A 21018-nucleotide genomic window follows, 5' to 3' on the forward strand; every position below is an offset into this window, starting at 1 on the left:
ATGGGAAAAAATTAGGCCTGTCTGGTTATATTCTCCCTTTTAAATTTAATTTCATGTATTTTTATGGTTGCCACAAGTAGATAGGATTTTACTGGGATCCTGGGAATCAGATATATCATTATGCCTTTAAACATGAATGGGTCTGTCACTCATGTCCTAAAGCACTTTGCAGAATGAAATGCCTAGTTACTTCCCAACATCTCTCAGTTCCTCTGCTCCCATGGCAGAAGACTATAATACTAATGATCATTTTTAGATTCACGAGTGCAAGAGAATACCAAATATTCTCCAGTCAGATGATGCAGCCAGGCTGAAATGGTCTTGGGGAGCCCAGCCAAGGAGAAAGCACAAGACTGATGCACTCCCTGGCCCGGCTTTGCAGAGCTGTCCTATCATGTGGGACTCATGGGATGTTGCAAAAAGCAGATGCAGGAAGGCAGCCAGGACAAGCAGAGATGGCTGGTGTGCTGCAGACCCAATTTCCCACCCTGCTAATCCCTGAGGATAGCCTGTAATCACTGCCACATACTGGAGAGACCTGCTTATTCCAGCAGACCATGCCTGGGTTTGCTTCCTCTAGGGCAAAGGGAAGGGAGCTGGAGGTTGGCTAGGTACCTGTCTATTATAGTGTCAGGCTAGATCTGGAGCCCTTCGACTTGATAAAGACCGAAAGCTCCCTCCTAGGAGAGTTTTCAGAGCCACAGCTACCTGCCTGCTCACACATGCTGGGTGCAAGACACAGGCTCAGGGTCTTCGTAAGGCAGTGGTGACTGCCATTATATGCTGGAAAAGGCAGCAGCTAGTATATGGTATTCAGCTCTGATAAACAGAGTATTTGTCCCTATGAAATTGCAGGTGGAGGTTCTGCCAACACCTATAACTTAAATAAAGCAGGTTATTTGCTTTGAATTTTATGAGAACATCAGCAGAAAAAAAGTCTTTGCTTCTCACACACTTTTGTATTCACTGCATCATAAAGCGCTCACGTTTCTGATAAGCCTGAGAAGGTTCCTTATTTGAGCATTTTTGGAAATAAATTTGCTAAGCATTTGCAGCCAGTTGATAAATGAGAATTGAAAAGAGCAGCAGGTTACTGAACATATTATTCTGGGACAGCATCTTCAGGTGCTAGGTCTTCAGATCAGTTCTCTGCAGATGTGAAGATAATGGGCTGTTTTTAATACATTTTATTATTATCTCCAGTTACTCTAAATTGGCAGAGCTATTGCCTACAGGTGTTGGGTCATATCTACAGCCTTTGCCCTTTAAGGGATTCATTGACTACCGTCATTGACTCCTTCAAGCGAGTCAGATGCATGCAATTTAGCATATATCCAAGTTGCCTGCCCATGGCTGATAGCTGTAAGACCCATGGGATATTTGTGCCCCTCCAGAAAGGCAGCTGAAGGCCAGCCGGGAGTATCCAAAGTGATTAAATTCCTGTGTATAAGTAATAGAATCCATATAACCTATGGATATGCTACAAGTTAGCACAACCCCATACCCTGGGAGCACCCAGGCTGTGCAAAGCTCACCAGCAACTACAAAACTCCTTGGAGCCAGAAGAAGGTGTTGCCTTCAAAGAGTCATACAAGCACTGCTGAGCCCCTGGAAACTGGGGTAAATTTGTCCCATAACATTTTGGTTTATTAACAAGTTTGCAGCAGCACCAGGCTTAGAAGAGCACAAAGAGAGCTGTTAAAATTCATCCAAGGGATAAGAGATACGCTGGGGGAATGCCTTTGTGTTTTAAAAATATGAACAGCTTTTTATAGAAAAGGTGTGTTTAATGGCCACATTGAGCAGGCCCCTTACAATGAAAGATTAATTAAAATACTCAGTTATGCTGTGTGTGAAAGGAAGAAAACTAATAGCTACTTTGGAGAAAAAAAAAAAAAAAAGAGCTCTATCTTCAAACTCTCAGCCCCAAAAGAACAAAGCACTCACAAGTGTTTGATTCAATCATATGCTGAAGTCTCAAAAATCAATAGGATTTCAGAGTGTGTTTTGAAATCAGCCACATACTTAATTTCCCCCTTGGATCCTATACAAAAAAGAGAAAGTGTTATTTCTTGTGTCTTATTTCATTTATTTTTCATTAACAAATGCAGAGGTCATAGGAGGTGTGGGGGTTAAGTGCCTTTGCTATTTCTGAACAATCTTCTGGGAGCAGCCATGTTGTAAAAAAATGATTTGCAGGCTTCCTTAAAACAAGAGTTCAGTAAACGTCACCAGCCTTCTGGCATAAAATCACAATTCAGCCAACTCACAAACTCCAGGTCCAGTTTCAGAGTAGAACAGTATTTCTTGCACTGTTTGTCTTAGGTTTTGGGGTTCTTTTTATGGGTTATGTGAGCTAAGATATAGTATTTACCTTTACTTAGCTTAGCAAATCTGTATAGCTACAGTGCCTTCTGTATCAGAAGCGCACAAAACACAAAATTAGTCTTATGCAAAACTGGAATTGAACAGAGACATCTAAATTGCAAACAGATTATATGACTATTTCAATTTGCCAGATTTTAATGTTGCTGTATATACCAGTACTCATCTTGTAACTACCAGCTAGTAGAGTGACTAATAATTAATTTTGAGTAAACTATTTTTAGTTAAATGTCATGTCAGTAAACTGCAACTCAAAAGAGAGTCATTTTTACACGTGAAAATGCCAAGACTGGAGAAACAAAGCTGTCGCATAGGTCATCCACTTGTTAAATGTTTAGAACCAGGAGACGTGGGCAGGAACTCGAATCTCAGAGCTCCACTGTCACGTTATAAAAATGATTGATATTCCACAAGTTGTGCTGTGAACATCGTGCGCAAAGTTAGCCTCGGGAACGTAAAGCTTAGACAAGAGTCATCTTGTGCTGATTGATGGCCCTTTGTCACTCTGGTTTATGGGTTATGACCATTGGAGACTTCAAAATGAACTAAGCCAAACAAAACAGCATCCTTTGCTCACTGAAGCAAGGATGCAGGACTGAGAAACCAAACAGTTGTGTCAAAAAATAAAATACTTAGCTCAAAAAAGCTGTCAGACTTTCAACACTTTTGACAGCTTCCATATTCCGTGCATACCAAAGTCAGTGTTATGAATACAGACAAAGCATCCAGAATGTTTCTTTGACATTAAAATAACCTAATCTGATATATCACCTTTAAATAATTCACATATCTCTTTTTTTTTTCTTTTTTTTTTTTTTTGTGTAGCGCTCTCATCTTCTGGATGTTCTATAGAAGAAACTGCTGTGTCTTCATTACAGCAACCAAAAATAAATTACTTTTCATTTATTGGGCACTATTAGAAATTGCTCTCATACACAATGAGAAAGAATACCAATATTTTAATGACACTGATGAACAGGATATCTTTAAAGGAAATAACGGTTTTTCAAAGTACTACAGATATCAAATATAATGCATCTGTATGAGGACTAACATTTATTGTGAGTGGAAGATCCTTCTTGGCATTTTAAATGCTGAAAATGCTGACAAAGTATTATATTAACGGTCCTAATTGTTCAACCCTTAAAATTCATTCAGAATTGTTATATGCTTTGCTTTTAATTTGCTATCTCCTTTTCTTTAATATTATTTGGCATCCTTAATGTTATTCTTGCTTAAAAAGAATTTAAAAAAAAAGAAAAAAAGAAAAGGAATAATACCATTCTGCGGAACTTTTATCAATTTGGCTCAATTTAGGCTTCATTTTAGGCTTCAGCTAGCCTAAGGTTTATGAACTCAAAGTTTATGAACTCAAACCAAATTCAAAAGAAGACTTAAATTAGACATTAGAATTAAATTAGGCATTAGACTTAAATTAACATATAATATTAACATATTAAATACCTATCCAAAATGTTACAAGGATGAGTGGTCTCAGTTTTCTTAATTTTGTCCTGAGAGCACAAAAATAGAAGATTTTAACTGAAATTTAATGATCACTACTGACTTTCCAAGAGATTTTCTCCTGAAGACGATTAGAAGAGTAAGAATCAACTTTTTTGAAAGCTAAGAAATTTCTAATGATTCAGAAACTAGGCTGTCGAATTTTTGACATTCATGCAATTTAGGCCAAGGCAAAAGCATTCTATTGGTCTTTTGTTTTACTCCTTCGGATTTCTCACTTCATACCTGTTCTCTACTTCTCTTATTAGAGAAAACTGACGGCAAGATCTTGTCCTTCTGACTTGTAAGTGATGTGTACAGTCATGTACTTCTGTATCCCAAGCAGTGAGGATGAAGCTACAGGAACAGAAAATCCGACACAAAATACACAAAGAAGGAAAACAACCCCCTTTATAATCTCTGGACAAAAGATTCTCATCTAACAGACAGAATGTTATGCATATTGTGGCCATATCTGTAAAGTGTAGATTTTTCAAATGCTTATAAGACTATTACATGACTAGCACATTACAATATTTTTAATACTCCATCATCACAATCTAGTACTTCGCTTACTAAATTAATAGATATATTGTCCTCTATTTCTATGACAGTGGTTCTATGGTAGTGGGATTAAACACGAATCAGACTTTATAAATTAGGTTATTTTTGGTGTTCTTCTTTCTATTCTGCATTTGATTAGACAATGCAGGTGAAAGAATTTTTCTTAGCTTCTGCATATATATATCCATATGAATATAGGTTTCTTTATGCACAGATCTCTATTCTTTATCTGTGGACTAAACAGGGAGGGACTACTTAAAATATACAGTTCTGGACCCATTGTATTGGCAAGCACATTACATTTACATTGCCTAACTTCAGGAACATGAAGGGGTGACAATGTTAGGAGTCTTGTTGCTTTAGCTGTCTCAGTTGTCAATGAAGAGAGGCATAAATCCACCAAGAAGGCAATTCAGCTGCATCTAAAAATGCTGGTAAGGTAAAATGCATATGTAGTTTTAGCATGTAAAGGGAAACTGACATCAGGCAAAGCAACTAGCTGCTACTAAAATATGAAGCAAGGGCTGCAGACCATGCCTTGACCACTATTTCAAGCTTTATCTGTATAATAATGGATTATGGTTAACATATGGTATGGCTAACAAGTGTCTCACTGAAGTGTCTAAAATGACATGGACTGAATCTCAGCTTCCTAGGCTTTTCAGTACTTCTACTGTAACTGTTCATATGAGTGAGAATCTGAAGACAACTAATTTCTTTTGCAGTACTTAAACACTGAATTTGAATCATTACATTTTACAGTTGTTGTAGAGATGAATGACTGCATATATATAGTATCTAGTCATGATATCCTGATGTAAGGAAACAACTTGTCAGACCTGACTCATAGAAATGACCTGTTCATGACCTGTTTTTTCCTACTCCACAACTCCTTTCAACTCCACAAAAGTTACACAAGAACAGAACTACAAGAACAGGTTGGAGGATGTGAACATTCTGGAGGCCTTTTCAGACTTTAATACTTTAGGATCTATTTTTGTTTGGGCTAAAGGTAATAAACATTTTAAGTCCAGAAGCAATGCCTTACAGCAAGAGAATGTCTTCCTATTAAAAGTCCCCACAACAAGTAGCACAGTAGCATGTAATATTGAAATACAGATCATTTCTTTCAAAATGGTGCGACTTCCTCAGAAAAGGGGAATGCTGCTATATGGGTTTATTTCTGCTGCCTGAAGGAAAAAAATTAACTCATTCATTAGCACAGGAGAATAAATATATATGGCAACATCAACTCTATGAACCCTATGCCAATCTCTCTCCTAATTATATAGGGGTGCAGTTCTGTCTATGTGAATAGACTAGTGTCGGAAAGAGTGCCATAAGAGGGTAGGAGATATGCAATGCTGAGTAGATTTTATCAATAAGACGACAAAATCGAAAAGAATAATGAAAAAGAGAGGGTGCTTTTTTTTCACTTAATATTTCAGCCTCTATAAGTTCCACCAATATCACAACAAGCAAGCTCTGATGTACATTAAGGTGCATAGACTACCGCTTTCACTAATATCAGGTAACCTCATCCCAACATTTGTCCAGGGTATGCTGCAGATTTGCTAAGGCGTTGTTTTTATTTGTGTTTTTCAGTTTATTTCAACTGAAATTCCGGGCCTTTTCAACAAGCCAAAATTTCTTTGTAATTGAAAATGTTAATAGAATTTTCAAAATAAAAAAATAAAATGTGTACCATTAAGGCACCATATTGTAAGCTACAGCTTCCTTCCTGCATTAGAACATGCAGATACATGAAAATACCATCTGTTTGCTTAGAGATAGTATAAGATTTTAGTCTGTTATTGCATGTTTCTGATAAAATATTGGTGATAATAAATTAATATTTATACTCACAAGAAAAGTTACTGAAAAATTTTACAGTCTTGCTTTCCCTCACTGCATTGTGTTTTACTGAGTAAAGTCTTTTTATAATCATCCATAGCTACTATCAAGAGGGAACTTTCTACAATCCTTATTAGTAAGTGGTTCTTATTGCACAGTTATTTCAGGTATAGCAGAAATGTTCTTTCTGCTACCTAACAAATATTGTGACACATGGACCTATTGTTACAAAAAATGACAGCATATATACTTGAATTTTGCTTGTTTGTAGTATCTGGATTCCTTTAAGTTATGAAATATTCATATAAAGATTTGCCAGAAGCAAGTAGCACAAGAATGAAGAAGTATTATAATTGGGCAGAATTTCAGGGAGAAATTTGGCTAAGCATCACAAGTTTGACACTGCATGAAAGTTTCTGAAACAGCTTTCTGATGTTTCACTTCCAGAGAGATTTCACTGCCTCCAAGCAGATGTTTGTAAAAAGGAGACTAGAGTTATAATTTGGTTGGATAAGCAAATGTCTTTTGATCTGGGGATGGCAGTCTTCATGCAAGAAAGTCCCAGCTTGAACAGCAGATGTGCCACTTAAGCAAAACTCCATTTAATTGTTCCAGATGAAAGGTCAAGATGTTTTAGTGCCTCAAGTAGCACAGGATAGCACTTGAGCATCCTTGCACAGCACCAAAACAGCCAAGAATTAAATTCTCAGTCTCCACTTTAGCAATCATGAGGAAGCATGTATTTCTTCTCAGGAAATAATTGTAAAAACAATCACCTTTGTGCATGTCTTATTCAGTTTTTCTCTGATTTAGTTTCCCAGTTGCACACAGCCTCTGAGAAGATCTAACTCACTGTGGTTGCCAGCAGTCCCAAGGGACCCTTATGACCCTGCTTGTGAAGGGCAGTTGGACTAGATGATCTCCAAAAGTCCCTTCCAACCTCAACAATTCTGTGATTCTGTGATGGTAGTGAAGCTATTTTTTGTCTTCTACATGCTGTGTTAAGGAGTATGGCAGATATGAAGGTATTTATACATAGGAGATATATAGATATACAGGGATTTATGAGCAGATACTTTTTCCCTGAATTTCAAGCTGTTTTTGTCCTGACACTGTAGTACCGACACTCAATATGTGATCAGTTGGAGCCTCAGAAGGAAATGCTGGTTGAAAGAGGACAGATATGTCAGGTAATAAAATCCCTGCAAAGAGGATGGCTAACATCCATGAAGAAGGCCTAACAAACTGAATCATGCAAATGGCTTTGTGAATAACTTCACCCAATGCAAGCACAGACAGTTCCAAGTACCTAGGCCACAGAGCAGATGCTTGGTTTAAGTAGAAATATTTCCACAGCAGCCCAACAAGACAGCTGATAAAAGAAACCCCTTTCTGTGGCATGAAGGATATATTTGGATCTGTAAGTACAGTGTGCAACACCTTGTTCTCTTTAGAAACAGAATTAAAATCCTGGAATTAATTTTAAAAATGAGATGCATACGTTGGTACAAATGAGTCAACAGAGATCTATGGACAACCTGTATGACTTTTTAGAGTGCATATTTAAGAAAGCATTTCTTTCCTAGTATAATCTGGCAGCTGCAGGACAGGCTGACAGGCAGGGCCTGAGGAAATCAATGACTTTTCCATTTAGCACTGCTCTGAGGAGAAGAAAGTTACCCGGTCACGTAGCATTTGCTCATGAAGCCATACAAGCTGGCTACCTGGAAACTTGGACACCTACACCTAGCCTGGGCTGAATTTGCTTTTAGGTTGTATCTGTCTACCTCTGGATGGTTACAGCACGAACTGGGGCTTGGCACACCAGTCCCCCATAGCAACAGGCACATCACGGAATCAGCAGCTTCCTTCTGCACACAACCGGGAATTGTGTACTAACATGCTAAGTAGCGCTTGTAAGTAAGTAAATTTCATCATTTCATATATAAAGGGCACCAAACTCTGTTACTGTTTATTACAAGCTTCTGTTTATCCCTGGCGGCTCTAAACCGAATCTCATTTGCAAGTGGGAATGTGTTATCCCGGCTGGTGAATACTTGACCTTTTATTTCTACAAAGTAATTTCCAGAAACAATGCCAAAAGCATATAACACTGCTGACAGGGTGACACTGCAGCATTTCATATGCATATTTTCTCGGAAAAAAAATATTTGAAAAAAGCTATCGGAGTCCAATTAAACTTTACCACCTGACTATTCATACTCACAATAGCAAGATTGTAAGAAATGTGACTGTGATCCCCATATGTACAGAGCTTGGTCAGAATTATACAATCTGTGGACTTCATCACTTCCTCTAACAGGAAACTCTGCAGGAGAGAAGACACTTAAAGCAAATAAATTTCTGCAGTGTGATGGTAATGGAATGTAAGTGCTTCACTGATAGGAAATGTACTTAAGTAATGCGCCTTTTTTTTTTCCTGAACCAAAGCCTTAGGGCTTAACATCCCATGTTTAACACTTACTGTTCTGTCGTATTTATTTTGCTCTTATATAAATATAACTTTGATGATTATCTTTACAGCATTTGGCTGCAACCCAAACACCCCTTAATTAACCATCATAACATAGATTGTGAAGATTGGTAGTAGGGTTCCCTTTTTAAAGATATGGTCAGAAACGTTCTTAGTGAAGTACAGGTTGTGACAGCCAGAGTCCATTACAGGACATATTTGCGATTAACTCCAGCTGTGTCCCACAATACCTACAGTTCTCATTGCTTCAGGTTGCCCCTGCTGACTGATAAATTTTTTACTTAGTTGCCAAGAAGAGGCTGGGGCATCCAGCTTTAAAACTCAGAAAGTCTGAAAGTGAAACCTTGGCCCGTTCTGCATGTTCTTGTGTTTCTGTACAGTATGCATATTTCTGGATGGTAAATACAGGCACTCATCTAAGGATTTCAAGATCTGTAAAATACAATGTTAAGTTAAAATGATTTTGTTAGCATCTTTTGCCCAGCAGAGGGAGATTATAGTTGTAGAGAGTTTAGAGAGTTTAGTGTAACATAAATACTAAGCATAACAAGGAAAAAAATACTTTTAAAGGCTCAAATATATCAGCTGTAGATTTTAATATAGATTTTATTTTTTTAATACATAGTTCCCTTCACAGTTCCCTTCATATAGACAAAATTTGAAGAAAAACAGACTTAAATCCTTATTTGCAGTGCTGGATGTTGTTGCAAGACTCATCACTTTCATCTCAAGTCTGATCTGGTATGAATAACACTCTTTGCTTAACACATTTTGAAAGTCCTACTGTGATTCTTGATTAAACCTAAAGTGTAAAAAGGTTTAAATCCAGCATTAAAAAAGTTATCTACAATTATAATGTTCTATTAATTAATTTAAGGAAATAAAAGTTTCAGATAGTAATTGGAAGCATAATTTATTTCTTAAATAATCTCTTTTTTCTTTTTCTAGCTAACAAGAAAGTCTTTAAAAAACGATACATTTAGCAGGAGCATAAGAAGATACTCTAATGATCCCATCCGAAGAAGAGCAAAACATAACACAAATCCAGCTTCACAGCCTTGAGGGTCAACAGAATGAAAGTGTATTTGCTCATCTGCTTACTGCTAGTTTTGGCTCCACTGTGGTGGGGTTCATCGTTGCTTACCTTCCCTCAGATGTTCTCATGAGCAACATCATATTAGCAGTCATATTAACGTCAAGAAGAGCATGGCATGGGCATGGGGAGCAATGATGCATAATAGCAGCATGGATTAATGGGGTCCTGAGCCACACAGCTATTTAAGAGCCCCCAGGCTGTACACTCCTATTTTTCAGTTCACATCAAGGCAAAGCTAGAAGAAGCAGTAATAAATCTATGTCACTGTATAAAAGCACAGAAGTAAATAGCTGAAAAAATGCCATTATCCCCAAAGCAGCTCCAGTGAAATTGTGCCAAAAGGAGGCTGGAGCTGCGGAAGGAGCAGAGGGGGAGGCAGTGTAGCCAACCACTAAGTTCTCTGAAGGGCCATGAGATAAACCATGAGATAAACCATGAGATATGGTAGGTAGTACTGCAGCTCTCTGTGGCTGTTAGAAACTGGAAAGACAATTTTACATGGAAATAGATGTAAGCCTTGTAGACACCAGGTGGTAAATGATAACATGCAGATTTAAATAACGGAGTTGAGAACAAATGTAGAAGACAAACAAATCCCTATTCTTCCTTTGTCCTTCCTTTGCTGATTGCAAACAGATTTCATGGAGCCCAAAGACTACCAATCCTAATGCCAACTGCACTCACAATGCTATACAGCAAGGGTGCTTCCAAGGGCAAGTAAGGCCAGTTCCTGATTCATAGTCACTTAATTGTCTCCATGCTGCACGTCACCCAATAGTCTCTTCTCACAGCTCTTTCCACTGAATGCCCTGCAGTTTTCCATTCCCAGGTAAAGATCTAAGCATACTTACCCAGGCTAAAACAAAACCAGTGCTTTTTACATGGGGAAGCATGAGAAAGCTCTTTGCAAGCAACGCCCAGAAACCACAATCCTGATCCAGAAACCTAGACCATAGGCCAGCTAGTTCACCTCCCACATCTCTGTTTCACAACAGGAGAAATCCATCACCCACTGCCCACTTCAGAAGCAGTGTGAAAGCTGTAGGTGGAGTTTTTGAACCTTGCTCTCTCACAGCTCTCTGTTCACAGGCTACTCAGATTACCGGCTGCAATAGGGGAGAAGCACATGACAGGACAGCTAGTTTACTTTGGGGATTACTTCATTATTAGGACAGTTGTGTAATTAACAGGGATGTGTACCTAAAACTAGATAGTGATCTTCCAGGTGCAGGCATGAGAAGGACAAAGTAGATCAGCATGGGGTTCCAAAGGCTGGAAACATGACTGATCCTCTGATTACAGAACCCGAGAATACCGAACACATTGAAGTGGTATAGAAAATAGAAAGAGAAATGTGATGCCTTAACCTTATATTCTCTGTTTACCGGATTACTGTTGGTTCTGGTATTGTCAGCCTTCACATGAAACATCTTGTCTCAAAGCCAGAAAAAAAATATATCAATTGGCTACTTTAAAGTCAATCAAGTGGCCACTTCAGTTTCTTTGTTTCCTGATTTTTGGAAACTTTCCCTGAAATTGTACAGTGAATGCTACCAATTCACTGCCTCTCACAGTGCTTCAAAGGGGACCTCCTAACTGCTATTAATTGCACGAAAAAAAAAAGTCACAGAGCCCCTCTTTCTCCCTTTCTCTCTCTCAGTTCCACATTTTTCCTGCTTGATCTTTTCTCTGTGCATATAGTATCCTGTGCTGACCTTCTTTCTTCATCTCCTTAGTCATTTATAGAGACAAAAGCATAGCTCAGTACTTTGCTACACACTTTTATATCTTTTCCCTCTTTGGACCCCACAGTCCGTGCTGACTAGCCCCCTCGTTTGGTTATGTTGTGTGAAATGTCTTTAAAAAATAGAGATGACAAGAAGCCATTTTAGATACAAATGCTGCCAGGCCATCCAAAGGATGACCAACAGGACTTTGAGGATTCACAGCACTTGCATGCCTTCAGTGGAAGACAGAAGCAACACCTGTTGGCTAGTTTTTCAAAAAAAAAAATCCCTTAGGAACACAATCATTTCAAGATTGCTCGAGTTCAGCTGAGTGAGCTACTTTTTGCCCAGGATGAACATTTCCAATGCATACAAACATTTCAGGATGACTGCAAGGACTGGGAACTAGATGCTAAATTATAACGTTGGTCGCCAACATTACTTTGTTGTTTGTAGCTAGTCTGGGGCACATCAGTATTTCTCCCAGTATCTCATATAAAGATAGGCAGTGAGTTAAACTTTATAAATAAACGGTTCTTCAACAGTCAGTAAGCCCAAACCCTGTTATGTCATGCTAGTTAAGAAGTTGACCAGTGTAGACAATGCCATAAAACAAAAGTTGCTAATCCCAGCGATGAAACAGACCTTCTGATATATAGGATGTGTGCAGTACATGGTGAAAATGGAATCGGATTTATTTTAATTAATGCAGCCCCATTGATCTTTGGTGATAAAAGGCAACTATTCTATCAATTTGGATTAAATATTAGGCAAAAAATCAATTATTTCAAGTCTACTGGCAATGATACAGGCAAGTTTAATATAATCTTGCTGAAGGTACTGGTAGAGGCATGATGTTGTTACAGGTAAGGAATCATAGTTTAGATGAGAATTTCAAGTAGTCTTCATTCACAGGATTAATAAGGAGTTAATAAATCAAGTTCATAAACTATTGGCTGGTGCTGCATCTCCTCCTCCGCTCTCCTCATGTTCATAGGAGGAATACAAACTCCACCCAAACTTTCAGCCTACTTCTGCCCAAAGATCAAAGTGAGTGCACTGAGCAATGAATCCAAGAACTGAAGACATTGAAGCATGAGAGAAATCCCTGCCTAGTTTCTTTTCCTGTTTTTTTTTTTTGGTTTGTTTTGTTTTGTTTTTTCATTTCATGGGTCAGTGCCCAGTCACCAACCAGACTTCGTGATCTGCTCAAGAGAATCTATACAAAAACAGGTGTGAGTAAACAAGAAAATGAAAAGAAATATTCGTGCCAATGCTTGCTTTTGAGAAAGAAGTGTTTCCTTTTCCTTTTCTGACTGATATTTACATTTGAGATGATTTCTGTACCCTCCTGTGCTTAAGCAGAACTTTCCTCTGATCAGATTCTGGGCGCTGCAGGTTAAGGCTAACAACTTTTTATTTGGCAGAAACACAGAAATGAACAACTACTTATCACAAAACTATATGATAGGTAGTAGTCTTAACTGGATTCGTTTAACTTATTAAAGTCTAACAATGTTTGCTTAATGATCTATCTGGTTCCATTATTTATCAGCATCAAACTTCAACGTACAACAAAGAACTCTGAAAATAAAAAGTTCCAGGAACAAAGTACAGAGGAGCTCTACAAATACTTTTGTGAGTATCATTTTGTAGCAGATATGCTATTTCTAATTATTCTGTTGTTAGTGATGGATAAAATAAGTAAGTCCCAGGCATGTCAGGACAATTTCCAGTTTATTTTCTGGGTTGGTTCCTCTATACTGACTTGAGTGGGAGCTGGCATACTCTCCTCTCTTGAATCCTACTACTTCTACTTGCCTTTCAAGGGCAACCAACTTCCAGACAGTATTTTACATAAATATGTTTGCTAAAATGCTCAAACATGGAAATATTTTTTTTCTCTTTTGGAAACTGAGAAAATTGAATGATTTTTAGAATTGCTGGGAATCAACAGCAAAAATATGACAAGTATTTCAAGCATTTCAGAAAATTAGATCACTCTGTAATCTATATAGATAAATACATAGGTCTAATCATAGGCAAATAAATGAGAAGACACAAACTTTAGTCAATAAAAGAAACCCTGAAAATGGGAAAGTAAACTTAGATTTCTTTTCAGAACAAACGTTCATTTCCAATCCTTTCCTTTCCTTCGTCAAGCAGTATGCAATGGCCTTGGATACAATGGAAGATCTGAGTCTGCAAGAGCCAATGACAAGAGCTGAAACAGATGAAGTGGAAGGTGTTACTGTAATAAAAACGATATGCAGCGTATGGGATCAAGTTTGGAACTTCAAAGCCAGACCTGATGATCTGCTCATTGCAACCTATGCAAAAGCAGGTTTGTGTCCATAGGAGATTTAAAATAAATATTTGGCATATTCCTAAATGCTGATATTGAAAATTAAGGTTTTCTATTGTGACTGATATTTGCTCAATTCCAAAGCAGAGTTACAATTTAAAGAGGTGAAGCTCCAATACAGCTGTGGCTGTAACTTTTGATTATTTTAAGGAAAATAATAATAATCCATTGCTGTTGAAGTTCAAAAGGTCAAAGTCTGATTACATAAACTTGTTGTTTTCTTTCATTTAGATTATGTACAGCTGTATTATTTTCAATCAATAAGTAATGATTTAACAATACCTAGTTAAAATCAGTTCACTAAGTAATAATAGAAACTGGCTGAACTATTAATTTGACTATGATTTGCTTAATGGCTTGGTATAAATCAGTACTTTTTCTGGAAATGCCTTATTTATAAATAAGTTATCACCAAATTAACTCACTTAATGGCAGCCAGTAAACTACCCACCATTAATCTAGCTAAATCATACTTGCATTAACTAGAGACTGGCCACTTAAGTCTTGTATTACCATTTCTCTTCTTGACCACCCCATTATACTTATTATAAAGAAAAAAAAATAACAACTATCCAATATTAATTCTGGATGAACAAAAGCATGAATAATTTAGGGGAATCAGAAAAAAAAACAGAAATATTTGATAAACATAATAAATTAGTGTCTGCAGTTAACAAGATTTTTTTTTTCCATGCAAAAAAATGATTGCTACACAAATTGATTATTTCACAGGAGATGTTTTTTAGGTAAAGACTTTAATTTATTTCAGGTGTAATAAACCAAAAGATGTTATTTTGATCAGCTAGGATTAAAATACTTCAGCATTGAACTGAAAGGAAATAAACAGCTATGAGTCAATTTAACAATACATTGCCTCTGCCAAAGCTGTATAGTTCAAGCATCTTGTTAAGGGCACAGTTTCGTGCCCATATTGTTTCCCACATTATCCTCTAGCCTTTCCTCTGGTTGACCTGGTATGGTACCTCAGGGAAAGTGTGAAAGCCTGTGATCATGGCCATAGGGAAAGAGAGGCATGAGAGATACAACTCTATAACTCTTACAGGATGCTGCAATAGCTCAGGCAGATGAAGTTTAAGGCTAGAACAACCTTCGTTAAGGCATTCCGTATTAGAAATACTGCAACCCTCTTGTATTCCCAAACTGTTGATAAATTTAAATCCACTCAAAGGTGAGATATTTCAATTTTTCATTCAAACTCAGGATAAAAGCAAACATTGAAATAGCTGAATTTTTGAGAGTTATGGAATAAGGAGGAGGGAAAAAACCTTTTCCTTGCAAATAATATAACCTAAGCTTTTTTCAAGATTGGGGTGGACATGAGAGCATTTCTATGAGCATAAAGAAAGCTGTCCCAAGCTGGAATCCCTGAAACTTTGCTTTGGAAATAAACCATTTCCAAGTCATTATTTCATTCTATTTCTAATAAAGCATTTTTCATTTCCTCTCCACTATTATCTCTTTCCACTTTGTCCATCCTCTTCTGTGTTGTCCCCTCCTTCTTTAATATGGAGTCCATCTTTTCAGCTTCCACTTCTCCAACAGAAGTGACTCTGAGCTCTTCCCAAGGAGGAAAATATAAACACTGACATTTTCAGGTACCACATGGACACAGGAGATAGTGGATATGATTCAAAATAATGGAGATACCGAGAAGTGTAGACGTGCCAGTACTTACAAGCGGCATCCTTTCCTTGAGTGGTATCTCCCAAAGTCTTCATTTCAGAGTTACTCAGGTAAATATCATACGGATAGGCTTGGGGTTTTGACAAAATGGAACAGTTTTATCTACTCAGACAGCGTCCACTGCTCACATGTTTCCTAAGAGAGATCTGATTTGATCAGATCTGTCATTATATGGTGCGCTGTCAGCATTTGTTTGGTTGCCTTACTACAAATATCTAGTGCTGTCCCAGCCTAGGTGAGGCTGGCAGATATGACACAGGCCCTGTAGAAGACCACATTAATCTGGGATGGCATCTGAAAGCCAGGTGTGATGCTCCACGGTACCTAATACAGCAGCAAGTATGTATAAAATAATGAATATCACTCTGAGATTAAATATTATATGGGACAGAAGGCTGTCTTGGATGTATTCCCAGAATGTGGGTGCTATTTGCAGGGCTTTTACTACTATTTTTAGTAACTTCAGTTAAATTCTAGAGTCTAACCATCTAAACATGGTATCAGGCATCCAGGTATTCAGCGACCCTGACTGTTCTGCAGAGAGAGCTTCCTACAAGACGTTTTTCTCCAGCCAAGACTCCCATTGCACATTAGTCTTTAAGTCAGACTCTCTTCAAATGTGAAGCTGAGCAGTTTCTCTGTCACTGCAGAAGGAATGTTAATTTTTTCTCTTCTAAGCCAGACTGTGTTGACATATACAGAGAATGTCTCTCTGATACAAACAAAAAAAAAGGAAAAAAATGGAAAAAGAAAGAAGTAATATATATCTACATATCCTCATGTATTCCCATGTATCTGCCTATATCCAAAACTATTTAAGATATACTGTGCAAATATTTAGAACTCCATCTATTCCTCTCCTGGGCTGTCTTCCTTCACATGCCATCCAGAAAGTCATCCAGCACATTCTCTAGTATTCTAGAAAGAAACAATAGCCTCTTACCTGCAAAGAAAATGGAGATCACCAAACATGGTGAAGGAAAAAGATTGATCGGTTATATATAATTTGGTGTTTCTAATTATCCCATGTGATGCAGATGAGCTAAACACAGGCCCAGAGAATCAAAACGAATATATGTATTAGTGTTCCCCCTTTCCTCCCTAGGAAAAAATTCCACCACAACCATTGAAGTTGCTTCTAGGTTCTTATGCCATGTATGTTATATGGGTTACATAGCCATATAATTTATCATCAGTGAAGGTGAATTGCAAAGTGAATTGCCAATAAATTACAGGCAAAAGGCCACTTATGAGAACCACATATGGGTATAGGAGCCACATCCAAGTCCTAGTGAGATTTAGATGATGGTCATTCATTACAATGAAACATTCCACAGGCCTGGAATTAGCTGAAGCTATGCCTTCTCCACGAACACTGAAAACTCATCTCCCTGTTCAGCTGTTACCTCCCTCCTTCTGGGAACAAAACTGTAAGGTAAGGTTGTCAGGTAGGACCTAATTCTACTTTACTTGGAAAAAGTAGAAGACCTAAAATAGTACTGCAGATGGTTTCCAGAATCCTTTTGAAACCTACGGTTCTCCCCAGCAATATTCTCTTTAATGTGCGTGCGAAGATAAAGAAGTCATGACTAAATTACACTAGTTGGATTTCAGAAAATGGCAGTTTCTAAGCAAAAACTCTTAGGCCTTTGTCAATGAAGCCCCAAGAGAAAATTCCAGGAGATGTTTACCATCCATATGTGGATATGTGAAATTTCGTATTTCTCATATTCATACTTCTCTTGTTTCTATATCCAATAAAGATAATCTACGTGGCAAGAAATGCCAAAGACAACCTGGTGTCATACTACCATTTCCACAGAATGAATAAAGCACTGCCTGAGCCAGGATCCTGGGAGGAATTCTTGGAGAAATTCATGGCCGGAAAAGGTGATGATTTGCAATGATTTGTACAAGAGATTTTGTTTATTTTAAAAATGCCTAACTTTGATCTATTTATTTCAGCTAAGGTTTGAAATCCAGTGCTGACAGAGTGATGGAAGGGTATCTACTGAAACTGTTTCAGGAGTAATTTATCTTCATTTGGAGGGTTTTATTAGTGCCTAAAAGATGGATGCTATCTTTACAGCCCCATTATGAAAAAAGTGCTACTCTTCATTCTACCATCACATCCAATTTTCAGATTTCAACATTTTTTTTCTTTGAGGATAAAAGAAACCTTATTGGAAGCCAGTGGGGAAAGAACAGAGACTAAATGGCTTTTCTAGCCTGATATACAAGAAACCAAGACTTAATATGGTGAAGTGTGCATACGAGTTAGGAAAGTCTTTCTACCTAAATTTATCTGTCTAAAAATCAGGCATAACAACAAAGACAGTTATCCAGCTAGAGAAAGGCATCCCCAGAAGCTGATTCTTCCTTTCCTAAGGGAATTCCCCATATCAAGAAAGAAAAACCTATGCACATGGATGAGAGTCTGCAATTTTTGTCAATAAAACTTCTGCAGGTCTTAATGTTTTGTCACCATGTAGACTTAGAGACATCACTATCTTGACAGTCTCATGTCTATGGGAGCTTTGGGTGTTGTTTGACCAACTAGGATTGGTGACTTCTCAGAAAGAAACAGGCACTTCTGATAGCATATTAAATATTTAAATCAGACAGAATCATAGAAAAATGAAAGCTGGAAGGAAACTTTGGTGGTTTTCTGGTCCAGCTCCCACTCAAAGCAGGACCAAGAGTGGTCTTGTCCAGCTGATGAGATAAATCACACTCTAGAAATGTCTGTTTCTCTCCATTGGCTGTAAACACAGTAGATGTTTCATTTGATCCAAGCATCTGCATTTGTGGCCATTTAAAGTCAGACATGAATCCTGCTATGAATATCCCATGCCAGAGGGTTAAATAACATGACTACTTTGTACGGCACAGAGCACAGGAGTCATGGCCACAGTGATTCAAAGCCAATTGGGAAGAGCTCAGACACTGGTCGTGGGGAAAACAGAATTCCCAGACACCACTAAGACAAACTGGGCATTTACAGTTTTTCATAACATCCTTCTTTTTTCAGTGCTCTGGGGGTCCTGGTATGACCATGTAAAAGGATGGTGGAAGGCAAAAGATAAGCACCGTATTCTCTACCTCTTCTATGAAGATATGAAGGAGGTAAAAGGCTGAACATGTCTTTACAGAGCTCTACTGGAAACCAGGAAAGCCATTAGCTAGCACATACACTAAGCAGTTCTTAATCATAATGTGTTCTGTATTAATAAGTCTTCAAATAATCTGATCTTTTTGCCCTGGCAATAATTGTACCTTGAACGCTGTGTTTGGTTTCTTTCCTTTTCCTGGCTCTGTATCTTATCCCACTTTGTTGTCTGCACAGAATCCAAAGCGTGAAATTCAAAAGATACTGAAGTTTCTGGAGAAGGATATGGAAGAGGAGACATTAAACCAGATAATCCACCACACCACGTTTGATATAATGAAGGACAATCCCATGGCAAACTACACCAAAGATTTTGTGGGAATAATGGATCACTCTATTTCCCCATTCATGAGAAAAGGTGCTGAGGTTTATTATTTGGCATCAACCCTGCCTTCCTGGTTATTAGTTTGCTTTGAAATAATCCATTACCTGAGGTGCAATTATCTGGCATGTTATGGCTAATGGGCTTCAAAAAATACCAGCAAATTGATCATTTTGCTTTACTTTTGCTGTTTTGCAGGGGTCGTTGGGGACTGGAAGAATTATTTCACTGTGGCACAGAATGAGAAATTCAATGAAGACTATACGAAGAAAATGGCTAATACCTCTCTTGTTTTTCGCATGGAACTCTGAGCATTAGGAACGGGAAATATTTCCTGTAATCTATCAGCCTTTTCCTGTGGCCATTTTGCTTTTCTTCCACAAAAGATCTGTTCCCAAGATTCTGATGCATTTTTTTTCACATGCCATTGATTTTTCATTATCATATAATTGCCCAAATTATGCAGAAGTTTAGGCTGCACTGCCTGAAGAAAATAATGCTCTCCCTGGATACTTCTCAGTCATCTGTCCTATGGTAACCTTCAGTATGAACAAAAAGTATTTCAGATATGCCTTGAGCTTTTGTCATTGTAAAACTATGGTTTGTATTCCTGGTATATGCAAATCTGTCTGTAACAGTAATTAAAGACCAATAGTGGGGGGAAAAGGGTGTTAAAGGAGTAAGAAAGATGCTACCAACACTCTATGTTATTCTCATGCTCTACAAACGTTAATCAATAAATGCAAATTTTAAAGACAGTGAAATATAAACAAAGCAACAGAAACACACAAAATAGATCTTTTTCTTGTTTTAGCTGGACATCATAAATGCTATTCAGATGAAATTAGCATTGCCAGTACGCATTATGTCCATCAATATAGCATTACTAAAGGGGCCACCTGCAGGCATTTAGCTATAATCTGGATGTGGAGGTGGTTGTTCCTACTGCAGTAAGACAAGAAGCTTTCCTCACTGTTGCCCTTTGGATAGCTAATATCCCGCTAATGTTTAGAAAATTCTGAAGGTTGGTGTGAAGGAGCTCGAGGGTCAGTGCTGCATACGCTCACTCCGTCTTCTTCACCTTCTCACACATCTTCTTCAGATGCATGACACTTCCTTTCCTTCGCTCTTCTCCTGATGACCAAAAATGCAAAACTCTCAATGAACAATTTGAGTTGCAGTAGAGCCTGGCCAGGTCTGCTTCAGCATTAGCAGCAGCGCTATGGTGATTCCTTGAGATGTAGGAAATGAATTAGAATAACTTACAGTGCATTTAATTATAGAAAACTGTTTACATATTTTGTTTTTAAAGGGCTGCCATTTGAGCTCATCACACGCAAAAAAAAAAAAAAAAAACCCAAAGAGCTACTATCTCACTGAGCTTACTTCTTGAATGTCAGAGGGAAAATAACAGAGATTGTAGCATCTGCAGGGAAATGCTATTCTTAGGAATGAGATATGAGATAGGAATGAGATATGAGATAGGAATGATACTATGAGGAAAGACTAAGTGAGCTGGGTCTGTCTAGTCTGGAAAAGAGAAGGCTGAGAGGAGATTTGATCAACACGTTCAAGTACCTGAGGGGTGATTGTAGGGAGGATGGGGCCAGGCTCTTCTCCATGGTGGCTGGTGACAGGACGAGGGATAACGGGTGTAAGCTGAAACACAGGAAGTTCCATCTCCATGTGAGGAAGAACTTTTTTACTTTGAGGGTGACAGAGCCCCGGAACAGGCTGCCCGGAGAGGTTGTGGAGTCTCCTTCTCTGGAGATCTTCCAAATCTGCCTGGATGCCACCCTGTGCCACGTGCTCTAGGTGTCCCTGCTGGAGCAGGG

At 38.1% G+C, this 21018-nt stretch overlaps 1 protein-coding gene across 2 annotated transcripts; it reads left to right on the forward strand.

The window, feature by feature from the left end:
• The first annotated feature begins 13176 nt into the window (after positions 1-13176).
• SULT1C4 (sulfotransferase family 1C member 4) lies at positions 13177-19530 on the forward strand. Of its 2 annotated transcripts, none has more exons than XM_010215557.2 (8): positions 13177-13261; positions 13787-13967; positions 15605-15742; positions 17030-17127; positions 17456-17582; positions 18724-18818; positions 19039-19219; positions 19382-19530. In XM_010215557.2, exons 2-8 carry the CDS (start codon positions 13796-13798, stop codon positions 19492-19494), a joined length of 924 nt encoding a protein of 307 aa, XP_010213859.1. In that variant the 5' UTR covers positions 13177-13261; positions 13787-13795; the 3' UTR covers positions 19495-19530. The 2 variants fall into 2 exon arrangements, with proteins under 2 accessions (XP_010213859.1, XP_010213857.1); XM_010215555.2 differs by having other exon boundaries at positions 13209-13261; positions 13790-13967.
• The last annotated feature ends 1488 nt before the right edge of the window (positions 19531-21018 follow it).

This window comes from Tinamus guttatus, unplaced genomic scaffold, assembly GCF_059628265.1.
Source record: "Tinamus guttatus ecotype Peru unplaced genomic scaffold, ASM5962826v1 Tinamus_guttatus_pri_ptg000030l, whole genome shotgun sequence".
Classification (NCBI taxonomy): domain Eukaryota; kingdom Metazoa; phylum Chordata; class Aves; order Tinamiformes; family Tinamidae; genus Tinamus; species Tinamus guttatus.